General features: G+C 40.8%; 2 protein-coding genes across 4 annotated transcripts in view; both read left to right on the top strand.

Moving 5' to 3' along the window:
- LOC129860177 (microcephalin-like) overlaps positions 1-13,837 on the top strand; it is a 50,043-nt gene extending 36,206 nt beyond the window's left edge. The window contains exons 14-15 of the mRNA XM_055930558.1: positions 12,264-12,501; positions 13,635-13,837. Of these exons, the coding sequence (XP_055786533.1) occupies positions 12,264-12,501; positions 13,635-13,699 (303 nt within the window). The 3' untranslated portion in view covers positions 13,700-13,837. The remainder of the gene's footprint in view (positions 1-12,263; positions 12,502-13,634) is intronic.
- A 2,586-nt stretch (positions 13,838-16,423) lies between these two features.
- Positions 16,424-22,542, top strand: part of LOC129860163 (1-acyl-sn-glycerol-3-phosphate acyltransferase epsilon-like) — a 48,903-nt gene continuing 42,784 nt past the window's right edge. For all 3 annotated transcript variants that reach the window (XM_055930536.1, XM_055930527.1, XM_055930545.1), the window contains exon 1: positions 16,424-17,052. In XM_055930536.1, the coding sequence (XP_055786511.1) occupies positions 16,834-17,052 (219 nt within the window). In that variant the 5' untranslated portion in view covers positions 16,424-16,833. The remainder of the gene's footprint in view (positions 17,053-22,542) is intronic.

Raw genomic sequence — 22,542 nt, 5'->3', positions numbered from 1 at the left:
TTAGCGCGCACCCCGCTAACTAGCTAGCCATTTCACATCGGTTACACCAGCCTAATCTCGGGAGTTGATAGGCTTGAAATCATAAACAGCTCAATGCTTGAAGCATTGCGAAGAGCTGCTGGCAAAACGCACGAAAGTGCTGTTTGAATGAATGCTTACGAGCCTGCTACTGCCTACCACCGCTCAGTCAGAATGCTCTATCAAATCATAGACTTCGTATTTTATTTTATCTAACGGGTGGCATCCATAAGTTTAAATATTCTTGTTACATTGCACAACCTTCAATGTTATGTCATAATTACGTAACATTCTGGCAAATTAGTTCGCAACGAGCCAGGAGGCCCAAACTGTTGCATATACCCTGACTCTGCATGCAAGGAACGCAAGAGAAGTGACACAATTTTACCTGGTTAATATTGCCTGCTAACCTGGATTTCTTTTAGCTAAATATGCAGGTTAAAAATATATACTTGTGTATTGATTTTAAGAAAGGCATTGATGTTTATGATTAGGTACACGTTGGAGCAATGACAGTCCTGTTTCGCGAATGCGCACCACATTGATTATATGCAACGCAGGACACACTAGATAAACTAGTAATATCATCAACCATGCGTAGTTAACTAGTGATTTATGATTGATTGATTGATTTTTATAATTTAAGTTTAATGCTAGCTAGCAACTTACCTTGCCTTCTTACTGCATTCACATAACAGGCAGGCTCCTCATGAAGTGCAATGTAAAGCAGGTGGTTAGAGCGTTGGACTAGTTAACCGTAAGGTTGAAAGATTGAATCACGAGGTGACAAGGTAAAAATCTGTCGTTCTGCCCCTGAACAAGGCAGTTAACCAACTGTTCCTAGGCCGTCATTAAAAATAAGAATGTGTTAACTGACTTGCCTAGTTAAATAAAGGTGTAAAAAAAAAAAAAAAAAAATACAGGTGTCCAGAAATACAGATTTCCCATTGTTATGAAAACTTGAAATCGGCCCTAATTAATCGGCCATTCCGATTAATCGGTCGACCTTTAACACACACGTTATACGATACATTTATTAAACATAAGAATGAGTGTGAGTTTCTGTCACAACCTGGCTCGTGGGAAGTGACAAAGAGCTCTTATAGGACCAGGGCACAAATAATAATATACTCAATCATTTTTATCTTTATTTAGCCATCTTCCATATAACACTTTATTTGTTAATCGAAAATGTTGAATAAATCACCACAGGTTAATGAGAAGGGTGTGCTTGAAAGGATGTACATAACTCTGAAATGTTGGGTTGTATTGGAGAGAGTCTGTCTTAAATCATTTTCCACACACAGTCTGGGCCTGTATTTAGTTTTCATGCTAGTGAGGGCCGAGAATCCACTCTCACATAGGTACGTGGTTGTAAAGCACATCAGTGTCTTAACAGTGCGATTTGTCAATGCAGGATACTCTGAGCGCAGCCCAATCCAGAAATCTGGCACTGGCTTCTGATTTAAATAAAACTTTCACAGAACCGCTTGTTGCAATTTCAGTGAGGCTCTCTTGTTCAGATATTGGTAAGTGGACAGGAGGCAGGGCATGAAAGGGATAATGAATTCGTTGTTTGTCATCCGTTTCGGGAAAGTACCTGCGTAATTGCGCACCAAACTCACTCAGGTGCTTCGCTATATCACATTTGACATTGTCCGTAAGCTTGAGTTCATTTGATGGAAAGACCTGTGTGTTGTCCTTGTTATTGCAGACACAGGAGAGCTCAAACTTCTTAAATCATAGCCTCAATTTTGTCCCACACATTGAATATGTTGAATATAGTTGTGGAGAGTCCCTGTAATCCTAGATTCAGATCATTCAGGCGATTAAAAAAACAAACAAAAACCAAGCTCATCTTTCAATTTAAAAAAATGTGTCAATACTTTGCCCCTTGATAACCAGTGCATTCTGTATGTTGTTAAAGCGTTACATGGTCGCTGCCCATATCATTGCATAGTGCAGAAAATACAGTGCTGTGAAAAAGTATTTGACCCCTTCCTGATTTCTTATTTTTTTGCACATTTGTCACACTTAAATGTTTCAGATCATCAAACAAATTTTAATATTACACAAAAATAACCCAAGTAAACACACAATGCAGTTTTTAAGTGATAATTGTACTTATTAGGGGGAAAAAGCTATCCGAACCTTCATGGTCCTATGTGATAAAGTAATTGCCCCTCCCTTGTTAAATCATGAATTTACTGTGGTTAATCACATTTTTTGGAAAGCTGAGTTCAATTTCACTAGCCACACCCAGGCCTGATTACTGCCAGACCTGTTGAATCAAGAAATCCCTTAAATACAACCTGTCTGACAAGGTGAAGTAGGCCAAAAGATCTCAAAAAGCAAGACATCATGCCACGATCCAAAGAAATTCAGGAACAGATGAGAAACAAAGTAATTGTACATCTATCAGTCTGGAAAGGGTTACAAAGCCATTTCTAACGTTTTGGGACTCCAGCGAACCACGGTGAGAGCCATTATCCACAAATGGAGAAAATTTTGAATAGTGGTGAACCTTCCCAGGAGTGGCCGGCCTACCAAAATTACCCCAAGAGCGCAGCGACAACTCATCCAAGAGGTCACAAAAGAACCCACAACAACATTTAAAGAACTGCAGGCCTCACTTGCCTCAGTTAAGGTCAGTGTCCATGACTCAACCATAAGAAAGAGACTGGGCAAAAATGCATCCATGGCAGAGTTCCAAGGCGAAAACCACTGCTGACCAAAAAGAACATAAAGGCTCGTCTCACTTTTGGCAAAAAAACCATCTTGATGATCCCCAAGACTTTTGGGAAAATATTCTGTGGACTGACGAGACAAAAGTTGAACTGTTTGGAAGGTGTGCGTCCTGTTACATCTGGCGTAAAAGTAACACAGCATTTCAGAAAAAGAACATCATACCAAAAGTCATATATGGTGGTGGTAGTGTGATGGTCTGGGGCTGCTTTGCTGCTGCAGGACCTGGACGACTTGCTGTGATTGATGGAACCATGAATTCTGCTCTCTACCAAATATTCCTGAAGGAGAATGTCCGGCCATCAGCTCGTGACCTCAAGCTGAAGCGCACTTGGGTTCTGCAGCAGGACAATGATCCAAAACACACCAGCAAGTCCACCTCTGAATGGCTAAAAAAACAAAATGAAGGTTTTGGAGTGGCCTAGTCAAAGTCCGGACTTGAATCCGATTGAGATGCTGTGGCGTGACCTTAAAAAGGCGGCTCAAACCCTCCAATGTGGCTGAATTAAAACAATTCTGCAAAGAAGAGTGGGCCAAAATTCCTCCACAGCGATGTGAAAGACTCATTGCCAGTTATCGCAAACGCTTGATTGCAGTTGTTGCTGCTGAGGGTGGCACAACCAGTTATTATGTTTAGGGGGCAATTACTTTGTCACATAGGGCCATGAAGGTTCAAATAGCTTTTTTCCGTTAATAAATAAAATCATCACTTAACCCAAGTTAACACAAAATGCCGTTATCTTTGTGTAATATTTAAATTTGTTTAATGATCTGAAACATTTAAGTGTGACCTGCAAAAAAAAAAAAAGAAATCAGGAAGGGGGCAAATACTTTTTCACGGCACTGTACATGAGAGTTCAGCGGCCTTGCTTTAACATAGTTAACCATTTTCACTGTAGTGTCAAATGTCTTTCAAGCTGTCAGGCATTCCCTTGGCAGCAAGAGCGCCTCTGTGGATGCTGCAGTGTACCCAAGTGGCATTGGGAGCAACTGCTTGCACGCGCGTTACCACTCCACTATGTCTCCCTGTCATGGCTTTTGCGCTATCAGTACAGATACCAACACATCTTGACCACCATAGTTCATTTGATGTCACAAAGCTGTCCAATACTTTAAAAATATCCTCTCCTGTTGTCCTGGTTTGCAGAAGAGGATGTCTTCCTTAATTGACCCCCCATAAACGTAACGGACATATACCAGGAGCTGTCCCAGGCCCGCCACCTCTGTTGACTCATCCAGCTGTAACGCATAGAATCCACTGGCTTGTATGCAAAGAAGTAATTGTTTCAAAACATCTCCTGCCATGTCACTGATGCGTCGTGAAACAGTGTTGTTTGATGAAGGCATTGTCTGTATATTTTTTGGGGGCCTTTTCCCTCAGCATTGTCCCAGCCATATCCGCTGCAGCAGGAAGAATTAAGAACCTCCACAATAGTATGGGGCTTGCCTGTGCTAGCCACTCGGTAGCTCACCATATAAGACGCTTCTAGACCCTTCTTATTAATGGTATCTGTTGCATTTATACATGTCTTAATACTCGAAAGTCATCTTAATTCTCGCTCAAAAAACTCCTGTGGCTTATTTTTCAAATTGGCATGTTTTTGTTTCTAAATGTCCACGCAAGACTGACGGTTTCATCGAGTGATGAGATAGTACTTTTGCAAATATAATGCACTGTAACTGAGGAAAGGCACTACTCCCAATCATAGTGAACCCCAAATCAATGTAGTTCTCATCATATTTGCACCTTTTCGATGGTCCAACGTCCCTGTCTATTGTTCGGTGCTTTCCCGGGTGAGGGGGCAGCAGCTCTTTGGCTGCATCAGTTCCACAACTGTCAATGTCCATGCTAGCTGGGCTAACAACAAGTGTAGAATTACTGATGCTAGCATTGGATGTGCTCGTGGAAGCGGAACAGGTTGTGTCGTCGACAGGTGTAGTACTGTTGGTAGTAGCAGTACTACCAGTAGAGCTGGTATATGCGTCTTTGGATGCGGGCCTTACTTTTGTTAACCATTTATCAATTTTCGAGCAAACGGAATGAGCAGCAGCTACGTTTGGCTATAATACGGACCGTTAGTGGAATTCCCATGAGAGAGTAACGGTTAATGTGATTGGAGGTTAATTTTTTTACTAGGCTACCTGTATTTGACATTGTGTTGTTGTTTAGATGGTTGAATTTTATTTTTGGCAGTGAAACGAGGCTACTCGGGCGAGAAAAAAACCTCTCCCAAATGTATAGCCCCGTTGGAAAATATGAATGTACTGTTTGAAAATGTGAATAAAAATAAAACAATTTTCTTTTTGTTTTTTAAATGTGAATCACATTTATATTTGGCGTACTCCCGACAGCATTGCACGTACCCCAGTTTGGGAATACCTGGTGTAGAGGATATGTTTAGTTAATTCAATAGTAGTTTTTTCTTGGGACACATTTTAAGATCATTAAAACAACTTATTTTCAAAGATGCAAAACTGCTCCACAATCGCCCAGTGTGGCAGCCCACTGCTCCATCCTCTCCAACCTGTATATTGTATCTTTCGGAAGGGGTTGGGATAAAGCGGGTGGGAGAAAGCGGAAGTAACATTTTGGTTGGACCTAAGTGGCACTGAAATGCTCAAATCAATCTACATTGTTTTACATGTCGATGTTAGGTAACCTTGTTGAATGTGATGTTATGAAAATGCTTTGAACATAATATTAAACGTTTTCAAGAGCCTAGCACAAGCTTAGAAATGTGGCCGCAGCCATATTGAAACAACGTTATAGGAATTGATAGTTTATAAAAATTTAAAAAACAGAAATACCTTATTTACATAACTATTCAGACCCTTCGCCATGAGACTCGAAATTGGTGCATTCTGTTTCCATTGATCATCCTTGATGCTTTTACAGATTGATTGGAGTCCATGTGGTAAATTCAATTGATTGGACATGATTTGGAAAGGCACACACCTGTCTATATAAGGTCCCACAGTTGACAATGCATGTCAGAGCAAAAACCAAGCCATGGGGTCGAAGAAACTGTCCATAGAGCCCTGAGACAGGATTGTGTCGAGGCACATATCTGGGGAATGGTAACCAAAACATTTCTGCAACATTGAAGGTCCCCAAGAACACAGTGGCCTCCATCATTCTTAAATGGAAGAAGTTTGAAACCACTAGCACTCTTTCTAGAGCTGTCCTCCCAGCCAAACTGAGCAATCAAGAGAGAAGGACCTTGGTCAGGGAGGTGACCAAGAACCTGATGGTCACTGACAGTGCTCCATAGTTCCTCTGTGGAGATGGGAGAATCTTCCAGAAGGACAACCATCTCTGCAGCACTCCACCATTCAGTCCTTTTATGGTAGAGTGGCCAGAAAGAAGACACTCCTCAGTAAAAGGCACATGACAGCCCGCTTGGATTTTGCCAAAGTGCACCTAAAGGACTCAGACCATGAGAAACAAGATTTTCTGGTCTGATGAAACCAAGACTGAACTATTTTGCCTGAATGAGAAGCATCACGTCCGGAGGGAACCTGGCACCATTCCTACGGTGAAGCGTGGTGGCAGCATCATGTTGTGGGGATGTTTTTCAGCGGCAGGGATTGGGAAATAGTCTGGATCAAGACAAAGATGAATGGAGTAAAGTATAGAGATCCTTGATGAAAACCTGCTTCAGAGCACTCTGACTGGGGTGATGGTTCACCTTCCAACAGGACAATGACCCTAAGCACACAGCCAAGACAACGCAAAAGTGGCTTCGGGACAAGTCTCTGAATGTTCTTGAATGGCTCAGCCAGAGTCCGGACTTGAACACGATCTAACATATCTGGAGAGACCTGAAAATGGCTATGCAGCGACGCTCCCCATCCAACCTGACGGAACTTGATAGGATCTGCAGAGAAGAATGGGAGAAACTCAGCTTGTAGCATCATACCCAAAAAGACTCAAGGCTGTAATCGCTGCCAAAGGAACGTCAATAAAGTACTGTGTAAAAGGTCTGAATACTCATGTAAATGTGATATTTTTTATATAAATTTGCAAAAATTTCTAAAAAACTGTTTTTGCTTTGTCATTTGTCATTTGTCATTACATACTGAGACAAGGATATCCCTACCGGCCAAACCCTCCCTAACCCGGACGACGCTATGCCAATTGTGCGTCGCCCCACGGACCTCCCGGTTGCGGCCGGCTGCGACAGAGCCTGGGCGCGAACCCAGAGACTCTGGTGGCGCAGCTAGCACTGCGATGCAGTGCCCTAGACCACTGCGCCACCCGGGAGGTCTATAGTTTTTTGTTTTGATTTTTTGCTAAATGTTTCTGTTATACTACTCTATAATGAACCGTTGCCTGACTAGTGGGCAAAGGCCAGCCCCCCTACCAAGATAGACCAGCCCGGTTTTCTGATAGGCTGAGCTGAGGTTACTCAACCTCACATTCAAAGTCAAACGCAGCATCGGGAAAGATACCTGCTCTGACTCGTCATCAGTTAGACTGCCAAGATCATTGATTGTAAAAAATGGAAATCGTGCCTATAAACGTAGAAGCACATTCTACGTTATCACCTCACTCAAAACTTCCTATTTTTGTGGCGGCTAAAACCATGATTTGGTCAAACGGTAAAGTGCATTATCCTCATGATTTTTCTGATGAAAGTGTCTGCCCTGCCGCAGTGCTTGTTTCGCTGGGGTATTCTGCTGTGATGAGCGAACCACTGTCCTCTCTGCCCCATGTGCTTCAGAGAGATGCATGCTGATCGTATAACATTTCAAAATGCAATTGGTGGAAAAAGTACTCAATTGTCATACTTGAGTAAAAATAAAGATACCTTAATAGAAAATTAATCAAGTTAGTCACCCAATAAAATACTAGAGAAAGTCGTTGGTTTTAAATATACTTAAGTATCAAAAGTAAATGGAATTGTTAAAATGTACTTCAGTATCAAAAGTAAAAGTATAAATCATTTCAAATTCCTTATATTAAGCAAACCAGATGGCACCATTTAACTTTTTTTATTTTTTAAATTGATGGATAGCCAGGGGCACACTCCAACACTGACATAATTTACAAACAAAGCATTTGTTTGAGTCCACCAGATCAGAGGCAGTAGGGATGGCCAGGGGTGTTCTCTTAAGTGTATGAATTTGACCATTTTCCTGTCAAAATGTAAATGTAAGTAATTTTGAGTGTCAGGGAAATGTATGGAGTGAAAAAGTACATTATTTTCTTTTAAGTACAGATACCCCCCAAAACGACTTAAGTATTTTTACTTAAGTACTTTACACCACTCGAAAAACTTGGATCCCACCAAATCATGCACTAGTGCCACCAACTGTAAAAGTTAGAGGCACCAGTGACACCTGGGGAAAATGTTAGGCTGGAATCCTGTAGTAATAAACACTCAGGGTAGGTGTTGATTCAGAGAACACATATGACCAGCACTAATTTGCAATATAGCCTAATGGCTTGTTTACAGTCTGTCTATTGATATGTCTGTAGACAATTGTCGTAGCGATATCATGAACGTGCTATTGTCGTCTGACATTAAACTTGTCATTATGAAAAAGTACACCAAACGGCAGCCTCTGCATGACATCAGCGGCCCGGTGCTCCAAATAGCATATGTTCTCTATTTTAACACTAATCTGTTTAAAATGAATTCAGTAAATGTCAGCCTAGCAAGCAAAGCAACTACAAGCAATTTTCTAAACAATGCTTTGTGTCCGTTGCTAGCTAGTTAGCTAGCTGGCTAGCCAGTTCAAATAATAAAATGCCAGGGCTGACTTCTTGTCCCAGTCCAAATCAGTGTTCCCTGATTAAAAGACACTGATAATCCTCATGTCTTAAATATGAATCCACCACTAGTATCACGCCCCATGAAGTGAACAATGTACGTTCAATGCTCAGTTCACTCTCCATCTGAACCATTTGACAAACCCTTGATAAAATAGTGATAAAAAGGCTGCTGCTATGTACAGAGGAGGACCAAAATGCTTTACAGCCTGTTTTCTGGCACTCATTCAAAAAGGAGCAGATTGTCACTTTCAGCCTTGCAACCGACCCATGCTGGACTAGGGTTGCAAAATCCAGTAATTTCCCCCCAAATTCCCAGGTTTTCTAGAAAACTTGGTTTGAGGATTCCGGGTTTTGTGCTTATTCCTGTATGATTCAAGGAAAATTTCAACCTGAATTTTTGGAAAACCAGGGAATTTGGGGAAAGTTACTCAAATTTTGATGGCATTGTATTGCATCTTTGATGTATTACTACAAGCTATGAGCTTTGTCAGCCAATGTCATAGGACTTTTGTTATCGCTTAGCTTCTCAGCACAATAAGGCTTACTTCCCATCATCCACTCTTAGAGGCTGTGGATAAAGGGGTATTACTCACACAGAGATGTGGATTGGAGTCCGAGGTAACCAACATGTATCCTCAAAGTGAAAAGTAATTGTCTACCTGGTCTGAGTAGGGGATCACCTTTAGATCAAGCTTAGTATAAGGTACAATGCTCTACCCCTTGTCCAACCTCCAAAATGTGCACTGTTTTGAACCTAAGACATTAAATCCATTGCCAAAATTACACAATGGAAAGCAGTAAACAAAATGAGTGGAATGAGTTCTTTCCATGTGGTTCGCTTTTCTTTTCTTTTTCCTTTTGTATTTTCAATCATTACAAGTAAATAAGCATGGGCCCAGATTACAAAAATTACATGTAATCATTCATCATGACTCCTGTTATAACATATGCACTACCGGTCAAAGGTTTTAGAACACCTACTCATTCAAGGATTTTCTTATTTTTTGTAACTATTTTCTACATCGTAGAATAATAGTGAAGACATCAAAACTATGAAATAACACATATGGAATCATGTAATAACCAAAAAAGTGTTAAACAAATCAAAATATATTTTATATTTTATATTTGAGATTCTTTAAATAGCCACACTTTGCCTTGACAGCTTTGCACACTCCTGGCATTCTCTCAACCAGATTCACCTGGAATGCTTTTCCAACCGTCTTAAAAGAATTCCCACATATGCTGAGCACTTGTTGGCTGCTTTTCCTTCTCTCTGCGATCCGACTCATCCCAAACCATCTCAATTTGGTTGAGGTTGGGGGATTGTGGAGGCCAGGTCATCTGATGCAGTACTCCATCACTCTCCTTCTTGGTAAAATAGCCCTTACACAGCCTGGAGGTGTGTTTTGGGACATTGTCCTGTTGAAAAACAAATGATAGTCCCACTAAGCCCAAACCAGATGGGATGGCATATCGCTGCAGAATGCTGTTGTAGCCATGCTGGTTAAGTGTGCCTTGAATTCTAAATAAATCACAGACAGTGTCACCAGCAAAGCACCCCCAAACCATAACACCACCTCCTCCATGCTTTACTGTGGGAAATACATATGCAGAGATCATCCGATCACCCACACCGTATCTCACAAAGACACGGCGGTTGGAACCAAAAATCTCAAATTTGGACTCCAGACCAAAGGACAAATTTCCATCGGTCTAATGTCCATTGACTCTGTTTCTTGGCCCAAGCAAGTCTCTTCTTATTATTGGTGTCCTTTAGTAGTGGTTTATTTGCAGCAATTCGACCATGATGGCCTGATTCACACAGTCTCCTCTGAACAGTTGAATTTGAGATGTGTCTGTTACTTGAACTCTGAAGAATTTATTTGGGTTGCAATTTCTGAGGCTGGTAACTCTAATGAACTTATCCTCTGCAGCAGAGGTAACTCTGGGTCTTCCATTCCTTTGGCGGTCCTCATGAGAGCCAGTTTCATCATAGCGCTTGATAGTTTTTGCGACTGCACTTGAAGAATCGTTCAGTTCTTGAAATTTTCCGTGTTGACTGACCTTCATGTCTTAAAGTAATGGACTGTCATTTCTCTTTGCTTATTTGAGCTGTTCTTGCCATAATATGGACTTGGTCTTTTACCAAATAAGGCTATATTCTGTATACCCCCCACCTTGTCACAACACAACTGATTCGCTCAAACACGTTAAGAAGGAAAGAAATTTCACAAATTAACTTTTAACAATGCACACCTGTTAATTGAAATGCATTCCAGGTGACTACCTCATGAAGCTGGTTGAGAGACTGCCAAGAGTGTGCAAAGCTGTCATCAAGGCAAAGGGTGGCTACTTTGAAGAATCTCAAATATAAAATATATTTTGATTTGTTGAACACTTTTTTTGGTTACTACATGATTCCATATGTGTTATTTTAATAGTTTTGATGTCTTCACTATAATTCTACAACGTAGAAAATAGTACAAATTAAGAAAAAACGTTGAATGAGTGTGATCTAAAAATGTTCTAAAACTTTTGACTGGTAGTGAATGTTATACTGCTAAGGGTTGTTATGGTTCACTCTGGCAGACACATTTATTTATAATTCTAACCTCATATTGTGTTGTATTTCACACACATTTTATTTTAATTCTGCACTTGTCAAGATACCAAGTTAGTAAATTGTTCTTCAAGTGGGGAAATGGTAGATGGTGTGTGATTTGGAGTCAGATTCGGTTAAGCTTTTTGGGGGGCATTTGATTGTACAGATAATGACAACAGCAACTCTGTTTGTATGAAATGTGGCTAAAATAAACTTAACATGCAACAATTTCAAAGATTTTACTGAGTTACAGTTCATATAAGGAAATCAGTCAATTGAAATAAATTCATTCGGCACTAATCTATGGATTTCACATGAATGGGAATACAGATATGCAACTGTTGATTACAGATACTTTTTAAAATATGGGCCTCGCCATGGGCCACAGGTTCTCATCACGGTATCTCTGTGCATTCAAATTGCTATCGATAAAATGCCATTGTGTTTGTTGTCTGTAACTTATGCCTGCACAAACCATAACCCCACCGCCACTCTGTTCACAACGTTGAAATCAGTAAACCGCTCACCCACGCAATGCCATACACCTGGTCTGTGGTTGTGAAGCTGGTTGGACATAATGCTGAATTCTCTAAAACAACGTTGGAGGCAGCTAATGGTCGTGAAATTAATATAAAATTATCTGGCAAAGCTCTGGTGGATATTCCTGCAGTCACCATGCCAATTGCACGCTCCGTCAAAACTTGAGACATTTGTGGCATTATGTTGACAAAACTGCACATTTTTTGTGGCATTTTATGGCCCCCAGCACAAGGTGCACCTGTATAATGATCATATTGTTTCATCAACTTCTTGATATGCCACACCAGTCAGGTGGATGGATTATCTTGGATAATATTGTTTATATTTTTGTTCAATGTATTTACAAATTCAAGGTGTTTTTCTGCCCTCTCCTTGTGAAAAGAGAACACTGCAACACACTTGAGTTGTGACAACTAATGGTCAGGCAAACGCACAATACATATACAAAATGTACATTTCTGAATAACTACTCATTTAGCTATATTAAGATGAGCTCTTTTAAAACACCGCTGCAAGCAACTCCACTCTTCCTGAAAATACATCCCATCTAAGACCATACCATGTCTCTCCTCCCAGATCTGCCGTCTGCAGCAGCACCTGTCTGCAGGGGAGCACCAGCAGGACCTCTTCCTGGGTCAGCCTGCAATGTTTGTCTCCCGGAACACCCAGCCCCCCACCCACAGCCTGGTGGAGCTCATCCAGCTGTGTGGGGGCACAGTCTGTAAAACGGTCCGGCAGACAGGCCTCTGCATAGGGGAGTACAACGGCAAGAGACCAGAAGGGAGCAGGATTCTCTCCGAGCAGTGGGTGCTGGGTAAGATGTCAGCCCAGTGTTAATTCATGTGTAGCCCTTTTACTCTCCATCCCATATACAGGTTGAAAAATGTAGATTACGTCACTGATAAGCACTTAAATTGGAACACAGTGGCTGTCAGGCTCTGGGTCACCGCTTTACTGCGATGTATGGGAGTTCAAGTTCTAGGCCGGAGCATCACCCGCAACAAGATGCCCCCATCCTTCCCGCAAACTGGGTTACATTTGCACATTGTAGTGTTGTCTCAGTAAGGGGAGTGCTGTAAATCAAGAGCACTCGATGTGTTCAGAAAGATGAGAAGTCGAAAATTATAAATATGTCTGTCACACAAGCAAACCACACACCCATGAGTCCAAATGTGCACTTCACATTTCCAACTCATGTCATTTACAGCATCGAAATGTATGATCGCAATGATGCTTTACAGTTACAAGAATGACATTGCGTCATACCCCAGGTTATTCTGAACAAAATGGGCCTATGTTCTCTGTGTTGTGAAGAAAATGGCCATGGAAGACTCACCTGAATGCACTCATGACATTCCATAGGCACCAAAATTGTATTGTTCTCTGAAGTACCTTGGGAAGCCTAACACTGCAAGGTCGTATTTTATAACTTCACTAGTCATGTTGGCAATAGAATACGCTTTCAAATGATGCCCATCTGACCCAGATTGCGATTTGTGATGGGCTGGTTTTGGATTGCGTAACAACAGTAATTGCGTGAAGGTGGGGTGCATGGCTGCATTCCAAACAAAAAACTGTGCTCATTCAGTTCCTCAATGGAACAGCTAGGAGAGCTCCAGAAAGCATCTAATAATAGTTGAAGGCTCTTTCCTTGAGTTATAAAAGTGCATTGAAATTACTTAGGAACTGTGCACACTTTGAATAGCTGTATAGCCACTTGGAGACAACTCTCACTCAAACCCTTGACATTTTCAGTTTCTCATGTTGCACCTACCCCAAATGTTCATGAATATTTGTATTATGTTACTAAATGTTGTGATTTGTTTTTGGATTGTGTGGTGTTACATTTGGCTTTAGCTTAGAATATTTATGTAAATTGAAGTTTTTACCCTCTGTCTCATTATGTTTCTTTAACAATGGCATTCATTGACTTCCTTTTTCTTCTAGATTGTATCACACATCTCAAGCAACTTCCATATGAGAAGTATGACTTGGAATGGAAGTCCGGGTAATTTGAAGTTGGACTCAAACATGGAGAGAACACACATGGAAATCGTTTTGGCTTTTTTCCCCCTTGAATGTGAATTGACATTCTACTGTTTTTGCATTCTATTTAATAAAACGTTTACCTTGTAAGAATGTTCATCGCAGCATAACTTTGCCGGTTTTTGTTTGATATAGACTGAAGTATAAGGACATCTCTATTTGTGATTATTTGTCACAAAACTAGTCATGTCAGTCCATCCACTCATCACAGTTCCAATTCAAAGATGAGTCTATTGTCAAAGCAGTGCTTTAATGTCTTAGGAGTTTACTATGCATCAAAGATAGCTGGTTATACGACAAACTCATCTGGGACTAGGCTAGTGCTTATACAGTGTCTATTTAACAATTCACTCAGTAATTTACTGTTAAGTTATACTGGATAGCACAGGTCACACACTTGTCAGGTTTCATCAGACACACACTACTATCTAAATAACTTTAAAACTCAGCCTTAGTTTTCGGCAGATCTTGCTTTACTGCTGCTGGCACTGACACCAGGGTTAGTTCAATGCCGGGTCCTTGGGACATTCTTACCCTAACCTTAAAGGCCCAGTGCAGCCAAAAAATGTGATTTCCCTATTTTTTTTATTTCCACAGTGAGGTTAGAATAATTGTGAAAATTATAATGCCCTTTTCGTGTAAGAGTTGTTTGAAAAGACAGCCTGAAATGTCAGCCTGTTTTGGTGGGTATAGTTTTTGCCTGCCTGGGGAATTAGTTACAAATAACAGTTCCAAACCTCTCGGACAATAACATCATTTTCCATTTTCTCCTCCCCACTCAGACCCCTCCCAGACATCTTGCAAAATTATTGCTAAGAAGCTATTTTATTTACCATTTTTTTATTGAAAACAATCACAGTAAGGTACTTAATTGTTACCCAGAAATTATTTGAAATTGAGATAAAAAAAATAAAAAAAATGATTGCATTGGAACCTTTATAACGTTTTAAATGTCAACTTAAATGGGGGTGATGTCAGAGATGTGATGTCCCAAGTATCCCGTTTAGACTTGTCCCTGACACCAGCACATTAGCAACTGTCATCCACCCTTAGCAACCCCCCAGTCTCAGAACTCTTCTTTAAACCAATCAGCTTGCACAATGTTGGCCAATGGCTTACGCCTCCAGCCTCCATCACACCAACAGTGTCATTGCATTTTGGTACACCAGATGTACATTCATTTCCAATGGAATGCTCCGTTCCGTTTACCTTGCAGCATTGCATTGCAGAGGCAGCTGCAGTGCGTTCTGTGTGGTGCATATGTTGGATTTTATCGAAGTATGCATCAAATTGTATAAATCGGCAGCTTGACAGAAATGGTAGCAGAAGGTGAATGTTGGACTTTTGTTGCACACATATCCAGATGATGCTGCGTACCATTTTGCGCAAAACACTGTAGGTGTGATCGAGGCTTAAGGGTAGGGTTTAGGGTCATTGTCTTCAGTCAGATAGCGTGACCGCAGTCTACACAGATTCCGCATTTATGTGGTAGTTGGAACTAGGAAACTGACTTTTCCGACTTGCCAAATGATTGTAGTTATACAGGTGCCACTGCCACTTTCAACCAGTTAGCAAGTCGGACATTTTCTGAGTTTCCTAGTTTCGAGTAGTGCATGATGATGATGAGGGACGAGCGTAGCATATGAGTGACGCCGTCTGACATGACACTAGAGGTGCGTTCAGTTTGCTACTTTGCGGGACCGGTTTGGACTGTATGACAAGTTTCCCCAAAACGTTCTTGTACTTTCTTGAACAGACTTTCGCCTTGATCACACCTACAGCATCATTGCGCAAATTGGTACGCAACATCAAGCTGTCTACAGCATACAATTATATATATATATATATGTTTGATAAATACAAGGTAAGTGGCACAAAGAATGCACTGCACCTGCCTCTGCAACTCAATGCTGGAAGGCAAACACCTTGATCACACCTACAGTGTCTTTGCGCAAAATAGTATGCAGCATCATCTGGATATGCCTGCAACAGAAGTTCAACATTCACGTTCTGCTACCATTTCTATGCATAGTTTGATGCAAAAAAAGAAAGAAGACAAATTCAACATATGCACCACAGAACATACTGCAACTGCCTCTGCAACACAATGCTGCAAGGCAAACTCAGCATTCCATTGGAATTGAATGTACTAGTGTACCAAAATGCAATGATGCTGTCGGTGTGATCATGTGTAATGTACTTCTGGTGTCCCAATACCCTGTCAGTGTGAACAAGGCGTTTGAGGTACGTTTGCTCCCGTTTGGTGGGTATGGCTTTAAGCAATGAATTACGTATTTAAAGGGAAGTAGCGACCCTTCCGGTGTTTCAACTGGTCGTTCTATACTGCAGCGTAGTACGGGTTACCCATGTGCGGGTTAAGTTTAGGGTACAGAAGCCCCAATGACCTCAGATAGCATGAAACATTATTAAACATGGATAGAATTTCAATAGCCAGTGCTATGCGGGATCATTGGGATGTCCCTACCTTAACCCCTACCGTATTCATTTAAAATGTAATTTAAAATGTTAACTTCAGTGGGGTGGAGGGGTCCCAATGATCCCGGATAGCACGGACCAATCGCAATTGCTTCCTCAAACTCCATTGGATAAGAAAGACAGAAGTCCCGCCCCTCCGACCTACTCCTCCAATGGGTTTTGAGGAGGCGAGGAGAATGCGATTCCCCATTGAGTCCATGAGGAGGCGTGTGTGTGACTTTGGTAGAGGTAGTTTTTGAACTAAAACTTCCACTGTTAAACCGAGGAGAATTTATATGCAAAGCATATAGTGATTTACCACTGCTGTTTTAACCGTGGTTTTGTACGAAACCATTCGTTTGGGTCATGTGCCGGTTGAGCAGTGTTTAGCCACAAAGTAAATTAGCTTAGCTAGGTAAAGTTAGCTAGCTATCGGAGATTCGAGGTCGTTTGCGATATGCATAACGTTGACATGTGGTGTTACTATGTGGCCGTTGTATAAGCTATATTTGCAACTTCTCATCCTAGCTTACTTTCAACAGGAAACAGTCAACCGAGAAGTGAACGTGCAGATATCTTATAGTTATAGCTAATTGAACTAGCTATAAGTGTGCAGTAGTACAGAATGCTGCTCTCCCTGGTTGTGCACACATACTCGTTGCGGTACTGGTTTCCTGCAGTGGTAATGCTAGGCACAGCTCCGGCTTATGTGCTGTCATGGGGTGCATGTCGTGTGCTTACCGCTGTCTTACCATCAAGACTATATCGCAGGATGGACGACCACCTCTATAACATCTACCAGAGCCTCGTCCTATTTTTCTTCGAAAACTATACCGGGGTGGAGGTGAGTAGGCCTGTATTTCATTTGAAGGACTCACATTGAACTGTTAGGTCCTAAATGGAAATACATGCAACCTGTATTGCCTCCTGGCTTGCTATACGATAGCTGATTGCACGTGGTGAATCCTCACTGCAGTCAACCTATCCTGGAAATGATCGGTCAAGCTATACGACCTGTAGAATTTAAGTGCGCGCATGTACTACACATTATGGTATCACGCGGAATATGCTTGAAAGGAGAGAATCTCCGATCTATGAACCTCTTCTGAACCTCATATTTAGTGTTGCCAGTGAATTGTATGATGACGTGATGTTTACATCCAGTTACTTGATTCAAAAAGTGAGGTGAATTTGTATTGACTTTATTCACCGAGGTAAAGACAGTTTCAAGTTCGATATTCGACGTATATCGCTTTCAAACCTCAAGACTCCAAATAAGTGTCATGGTGTTGGAAAAATTGCGCACAACATTGCACAGGTCTTATTTTTACGATTTAGACATTAATTTGCTTTCCAAAGCTAATAAACATGTGGTATTGTGAGCAGTGTTTTGTATTCCTAGTTGAACTAGTTAGGGAGTGTGAACAAAGTACAAACTTTTTTACATTCAAATATCAATAGCTCCTTGGTCATAACATTTACATTTAAGTCATTTAGCAGACGCTCTTATCCAGAGCGACTTACAAATGGGAAAGTTCATACATATTCATCCTGGTCCCCCCGTGGGTCATGTGACATACTTACTTCAAACAAGGTTCAGAATGTCCACTGACTACTCTTCTATATTGCACACCCTTTAGTTTGTCAATTTTCATCTCACAAGATTTTACATTAATTTTTCCAAATGTAAAGTTTCAATAGCTCATAGGTCGTGTGACCTAGTGACTTTAAACAAGGTTCAGAATGTCCACTGAGTGGGCCTACATATTGCACACCCTTTAGTTTGTCCATTTTTATCTCACATAGTTTTACATTAATTTTTTAAATTTAGAATTTCAATAGCTCCTTGGTCATGTGACCTGGTGACTTCAAACAAGGTTCAGAATGTCCACTCAGTGGGCCTACACATTGCACACCGTTTAGTTTGTCAATTTTCATCTCACGTGGTTTTATATGAATTTTTCATTATTATTAGTATGACAATTACGGGGTCCAGTGTTTACCCTTTTCTTTAATATTTATCTACAATAATTGGTAGTTCTAAGTATTTATTTTCCCTGTTCTTTATTTTCCCACAGTATTTAACAGTGGTACACAATAGGAGAGAGACAGATATCTCCTTTTGTCGTTAATATCAACCATAAAGGAAAAGGGCAAAGTACGAGAGTCATGCTATTAATTGTCCAAAGCAGGGATGGAGAGTGAGCTAGTGAGGTAGACTGCAGTGGTTTGCTGGTCAATACATATGCTGAACAGGTAAGTAACCACAGTAATTGTGGCAAGTAAATCGATGAATAAAAAATGTAATATTGACAAATTAAAGAAATTGTATACCTTTAATATTTTCCAACATGTCAACAGACACTTAACTTCAATTAAGTATGAAACATTTCAGTGTTAACTTTCTCTTTATCCCTGGTTCTCTTTATCCCTGGTTGATGTATATTTCAGAGCCTCTTCAGTGTGGATGGGGTATAGCATACATTTTCAACAACAAAGACTGCACTTCCAGTTTGTGTTCTTTACTCTGAACTCTTTTGTCTTCATTCCTAGGCACAGCACATGGAACCTCAGTTGGCATGCAAAACATTCAATCAAAACCAAATAAAGTGTAACACGTTATAAATAATATCAAATATTAGCCATAAATTGTCTTACATACCGCCACTGTTGTCAGAAGATTATAAACATGTTAAATAAAGTTACTAACCCAGTCAGTCTTTGGGCCACATCCAGGTTCTTTATCAGTGGCACACATGAAGCAGTTGTTGGCTTTGTTGAACTCTGAAATCATAGGTATGAACTGAACATATGGCTGTCCCACACAACTACATAGAAATAAAGAATTTACATTTACTTTGAATTAAATGTATTTACATTCCAGACATTTTTAGCATATCCTCAGCCATTTCTTTTCGCAGTTGCTCCATGTGTTCTTTTAGGTTCCATATCATTTTGGGAGGGGATGTTGGAAGTTCTGTGCAACTTCCTTGGCCATCTACAAAATTAAAAATAGTTTTTTACCTAATTGTCACATAACAGCTAACCATTCATTATTGAAAATATAACTATCAAACCTGCATGACAAAGACCCCACAGCTGAAGGTGTCCTGCTGCATGGTGTGAGTTATTTCCCCTCCTTTACACTTTATGTCCGGCCAGTCTTTTCCATGGCGGGATCTTCTTATTTTTATGTAAAAATAATGGAATTATGGTTAGTTATAGGCAAATGAATACACAAGCCACATTTGTATGCTGTTTTCCTTATCACTATAATCTAGTAGTAATTTAATAGTAGATGTAATTTCCTTAATGCCCTATTCTACCCACAGCCTAAATGATAGGCACTGAACCATTTACAGGACAATAAAAGTAGCATATAGGATCCAACCCTATCACATAGTGAATAAATGAACTTTTTGCCACGACTGTATTGAGAATGACACAAATATTACTTTTCTCAGTCTGCTGCCTCAGTTTGTATGATGGCAATTTGCATATACTCCAGAATGTTATGAAGAGTGATCAGATGAAGTGCAATTCATTGCAAAGTCCCTCTTTGCCATGCAAATGAACTGAATCGGCAAAAAAAAAAAATCCACTACATTTCAGCCCTGCCACAAAAGGACCAGCTGACATGTCAGTGATTCTTTTGTTAACACAGGTGTGAGTGTTGACTAGAACAAGGCTGGAGATCACTCTGTCATGCTGATTGAGTTCGAATAACAGACTGGAAGCTTCAAAAGGAGAGTGATGCTTGGAATCATTGTTCTTCCTCTGTCAATCATGGTTACCTGCAAGGAAACACGTGCCATCATCATTGCTTTGCACAAAAAGGGCTTCACAGTCAAGGATATTGCTGCCAGTAAGATTGCACCTAAATCAACCATTTATTCGATCATCAAGAAATTCAAGGAGAGCGGTTCAATTGTTGTGAAGATGGCTTCAGGGCGCCCAAGAAAGTCCAGCAAGCGCCAGGACCGTCTCCTAAAGTTGATTCAGCTGCGGGATCGTGGCACCACCAGTACAGAGCTTGCTCAGGAATGGCAGCAGCCAGGTGTGAGTGCATCTGCACGCACAGTGAGGCAAAGACTTTTGGAGGATGGTCTGGTGTCAAGAAGGGCAGCAAAGAAGCCACTTCTCTCCAGGAAAAACATCAGGGACCGACTGATATTCTGCAAACGGTACAGGGATTGGACTGCTGAGGACTGGGGTTAAGTCACTTTCTCTGATGAATCCCCTTTCCGATTGTTTGGAGCATCCGGAAAAAAGCTTGTCCAGAGAAGACAAGGTGAGTGCTACCATCAGTCCTGTGTCATGCCAACAGTAAAGCATCCTGAGACCATTCATGTGTGGGGTTGCTTCTCAGCCAAGGGAGTGGGCTCACTCACTCAATTTTGCCTAAGAACACAGCCATGAATAAAGAATGGTACCAACACATCCTCCGAGAGCAACTTCTCCCAACCATCCAGGAACAGTTTGGTGATGAACAATGCCTTTTCCAGCATGATGGAGCACCTTGCCATAAGGCAAAAGTGATAACTAAGTGGCTCGGGGAACAAAACATCGATATTTTGGGTCCATGGCCAGGAAACTCCCCAGACCTTAATCCCATTGAGAACTTGTGGTCAATCCTCAAGAGGTGGGTGGACAAACAAAACCCCACAGATTCTGACAAACTCCAAGCATTGATTATGCAAGAATGGGCTGCCATCAGTCAGGATGTGGCCCAGAAGTTAATTGACAGCATGCCAGGGCAGTTTGAGAGGTGTTGAAAAAGAAGGGTCAACACTGCAAATATTGTCTCTTTGCATCAACTTCATGTAATTGTTAAAAGCCTTCGACACTTATGAAATGCTTGTAATTATACTTCAGTATTCCATAGTAACATTGATAAAAATATCTAAAGACACTGAAGCAGCAAACTTTGTGGAAATTAATATTTGTCATTCTCAAAACTTTTGGCCACGACTGTAGAGTGTTTTGTAGACTTTAAGAAAAAAATATTAAGTGACAGTTTCATCAGTGCATGCTTAAAGAAAGTCATATCACAGATGACAGTGCCCAAAACAATAGAGAACGAATTGTAAGCACCAAAGTGTGTTTGTCAAAATAATATCTGAATATGTCAGTTGTTGAACATAATACTTCTATTTGTAATAGCAATTTATGATATGTGCAGTTGAGGAATACTCCATGTACCAACACTACATGTAGGACGGACATAAGACATTCCCACATACAATATTTTTTTATTTCACCTTTATTCAACCAGGTAAGCCAGTTGAGAACAAGTGTTCATGTACAACTGCAACCTTTGCCGAGATAAAGTAAAGCAGTGTGACAAACAACACAGAGTTACACATGGAATAAACAAATGTACAGTCAATAACACAATACAAAAGTCTATATACAGTGTGTGCAAATTAAGTAAGATTACGGAGGTAAGGGAATAAATAAGCTGTAGTGGTGAAATAATTACAATTTCGCAAATAAACACTGGAGTGAGATGTGCAGAAGATGAATGTGCAAGTAGAGATACTGTGGTGCAAAGGGGCAAATAATATATAAATAAATAACAATATGGGGATGAGGTAGTTGGATGGGCTATTTACAGATGGGCTACGTACAGGTGCAATGATCTGTAAACGGCTCTGACAGCTGACGCTTAAAGATAGTGAGGGAGACATTAGTCTCCAGCTTCAGTGATTTTTGCAATTCATTCCAGTCATTAGCAGCAGAGAACTGGAAGGAAAGGCGGCCAAAGGAGGAATTGGCTTTGTGGGTAACCAGTGAAATATACCTGCTGGAGCGTGTGCTACGGTTGGTTGCTGCTATGGTGACCAGTGAGCTGAGATAAGGCGGGGCTTTACCTAGCAAAGACTTATAGATGACCTGGAGCCAGTAAGTTTGGCGACGAATATGAAGCGAGGGCCAGCCAACGAGAGCATACAGGTCGCAGTGGTGGGTAGTATGTGGGGCTTTGTTGATGAAACGGATGGCACTGTGATAGACTGCATCCAGTTTGCTGAGAAGAGTGTTGGAGGCTTTTTGTAAATTACATTGCCGAAGTCAAGGATAGTCAGTTTTACGAGGGTATGTTTGGCAGCCTGAGTGAAGGATGCTTTGTTGCGGAATAGGAATCCGATTCTAGATTTAATTTTGGATTGGAGATGCTTAATGAGTCTGGAAGGAGAGTTCAGTCTAATCAGACACCTAGGTAGTTGTCCAAATTAGAGCTTGACCGATTAATCGGAATGGCCGATTATTTAGGGCCGATTTCAAGTTTTCATAACAATCGGAAATCGGTATTTTTGGACACCGATTTTTTTTT

The sequence above is a fragment of the Salvelinus fontinalis genome, chromosome 1, assembly GCF_029448725.1.
Source record: "Salvelinus fontinalis isolate EN_2023a chromosome 1, ASM2944872v1, whole genome shotgun sequence".
NCBI lineage: Eukaryota > Metazoa > Chordata > Actinopteri > Salmoniformes > Salmonidae > Salvelinus > Salvelinus fontinalis.
The sequence above is the reverse complement of the archived record's forward strand: the minus strand, read 5'-3'. Positions and strand labels throughout refer to the sequence as shown.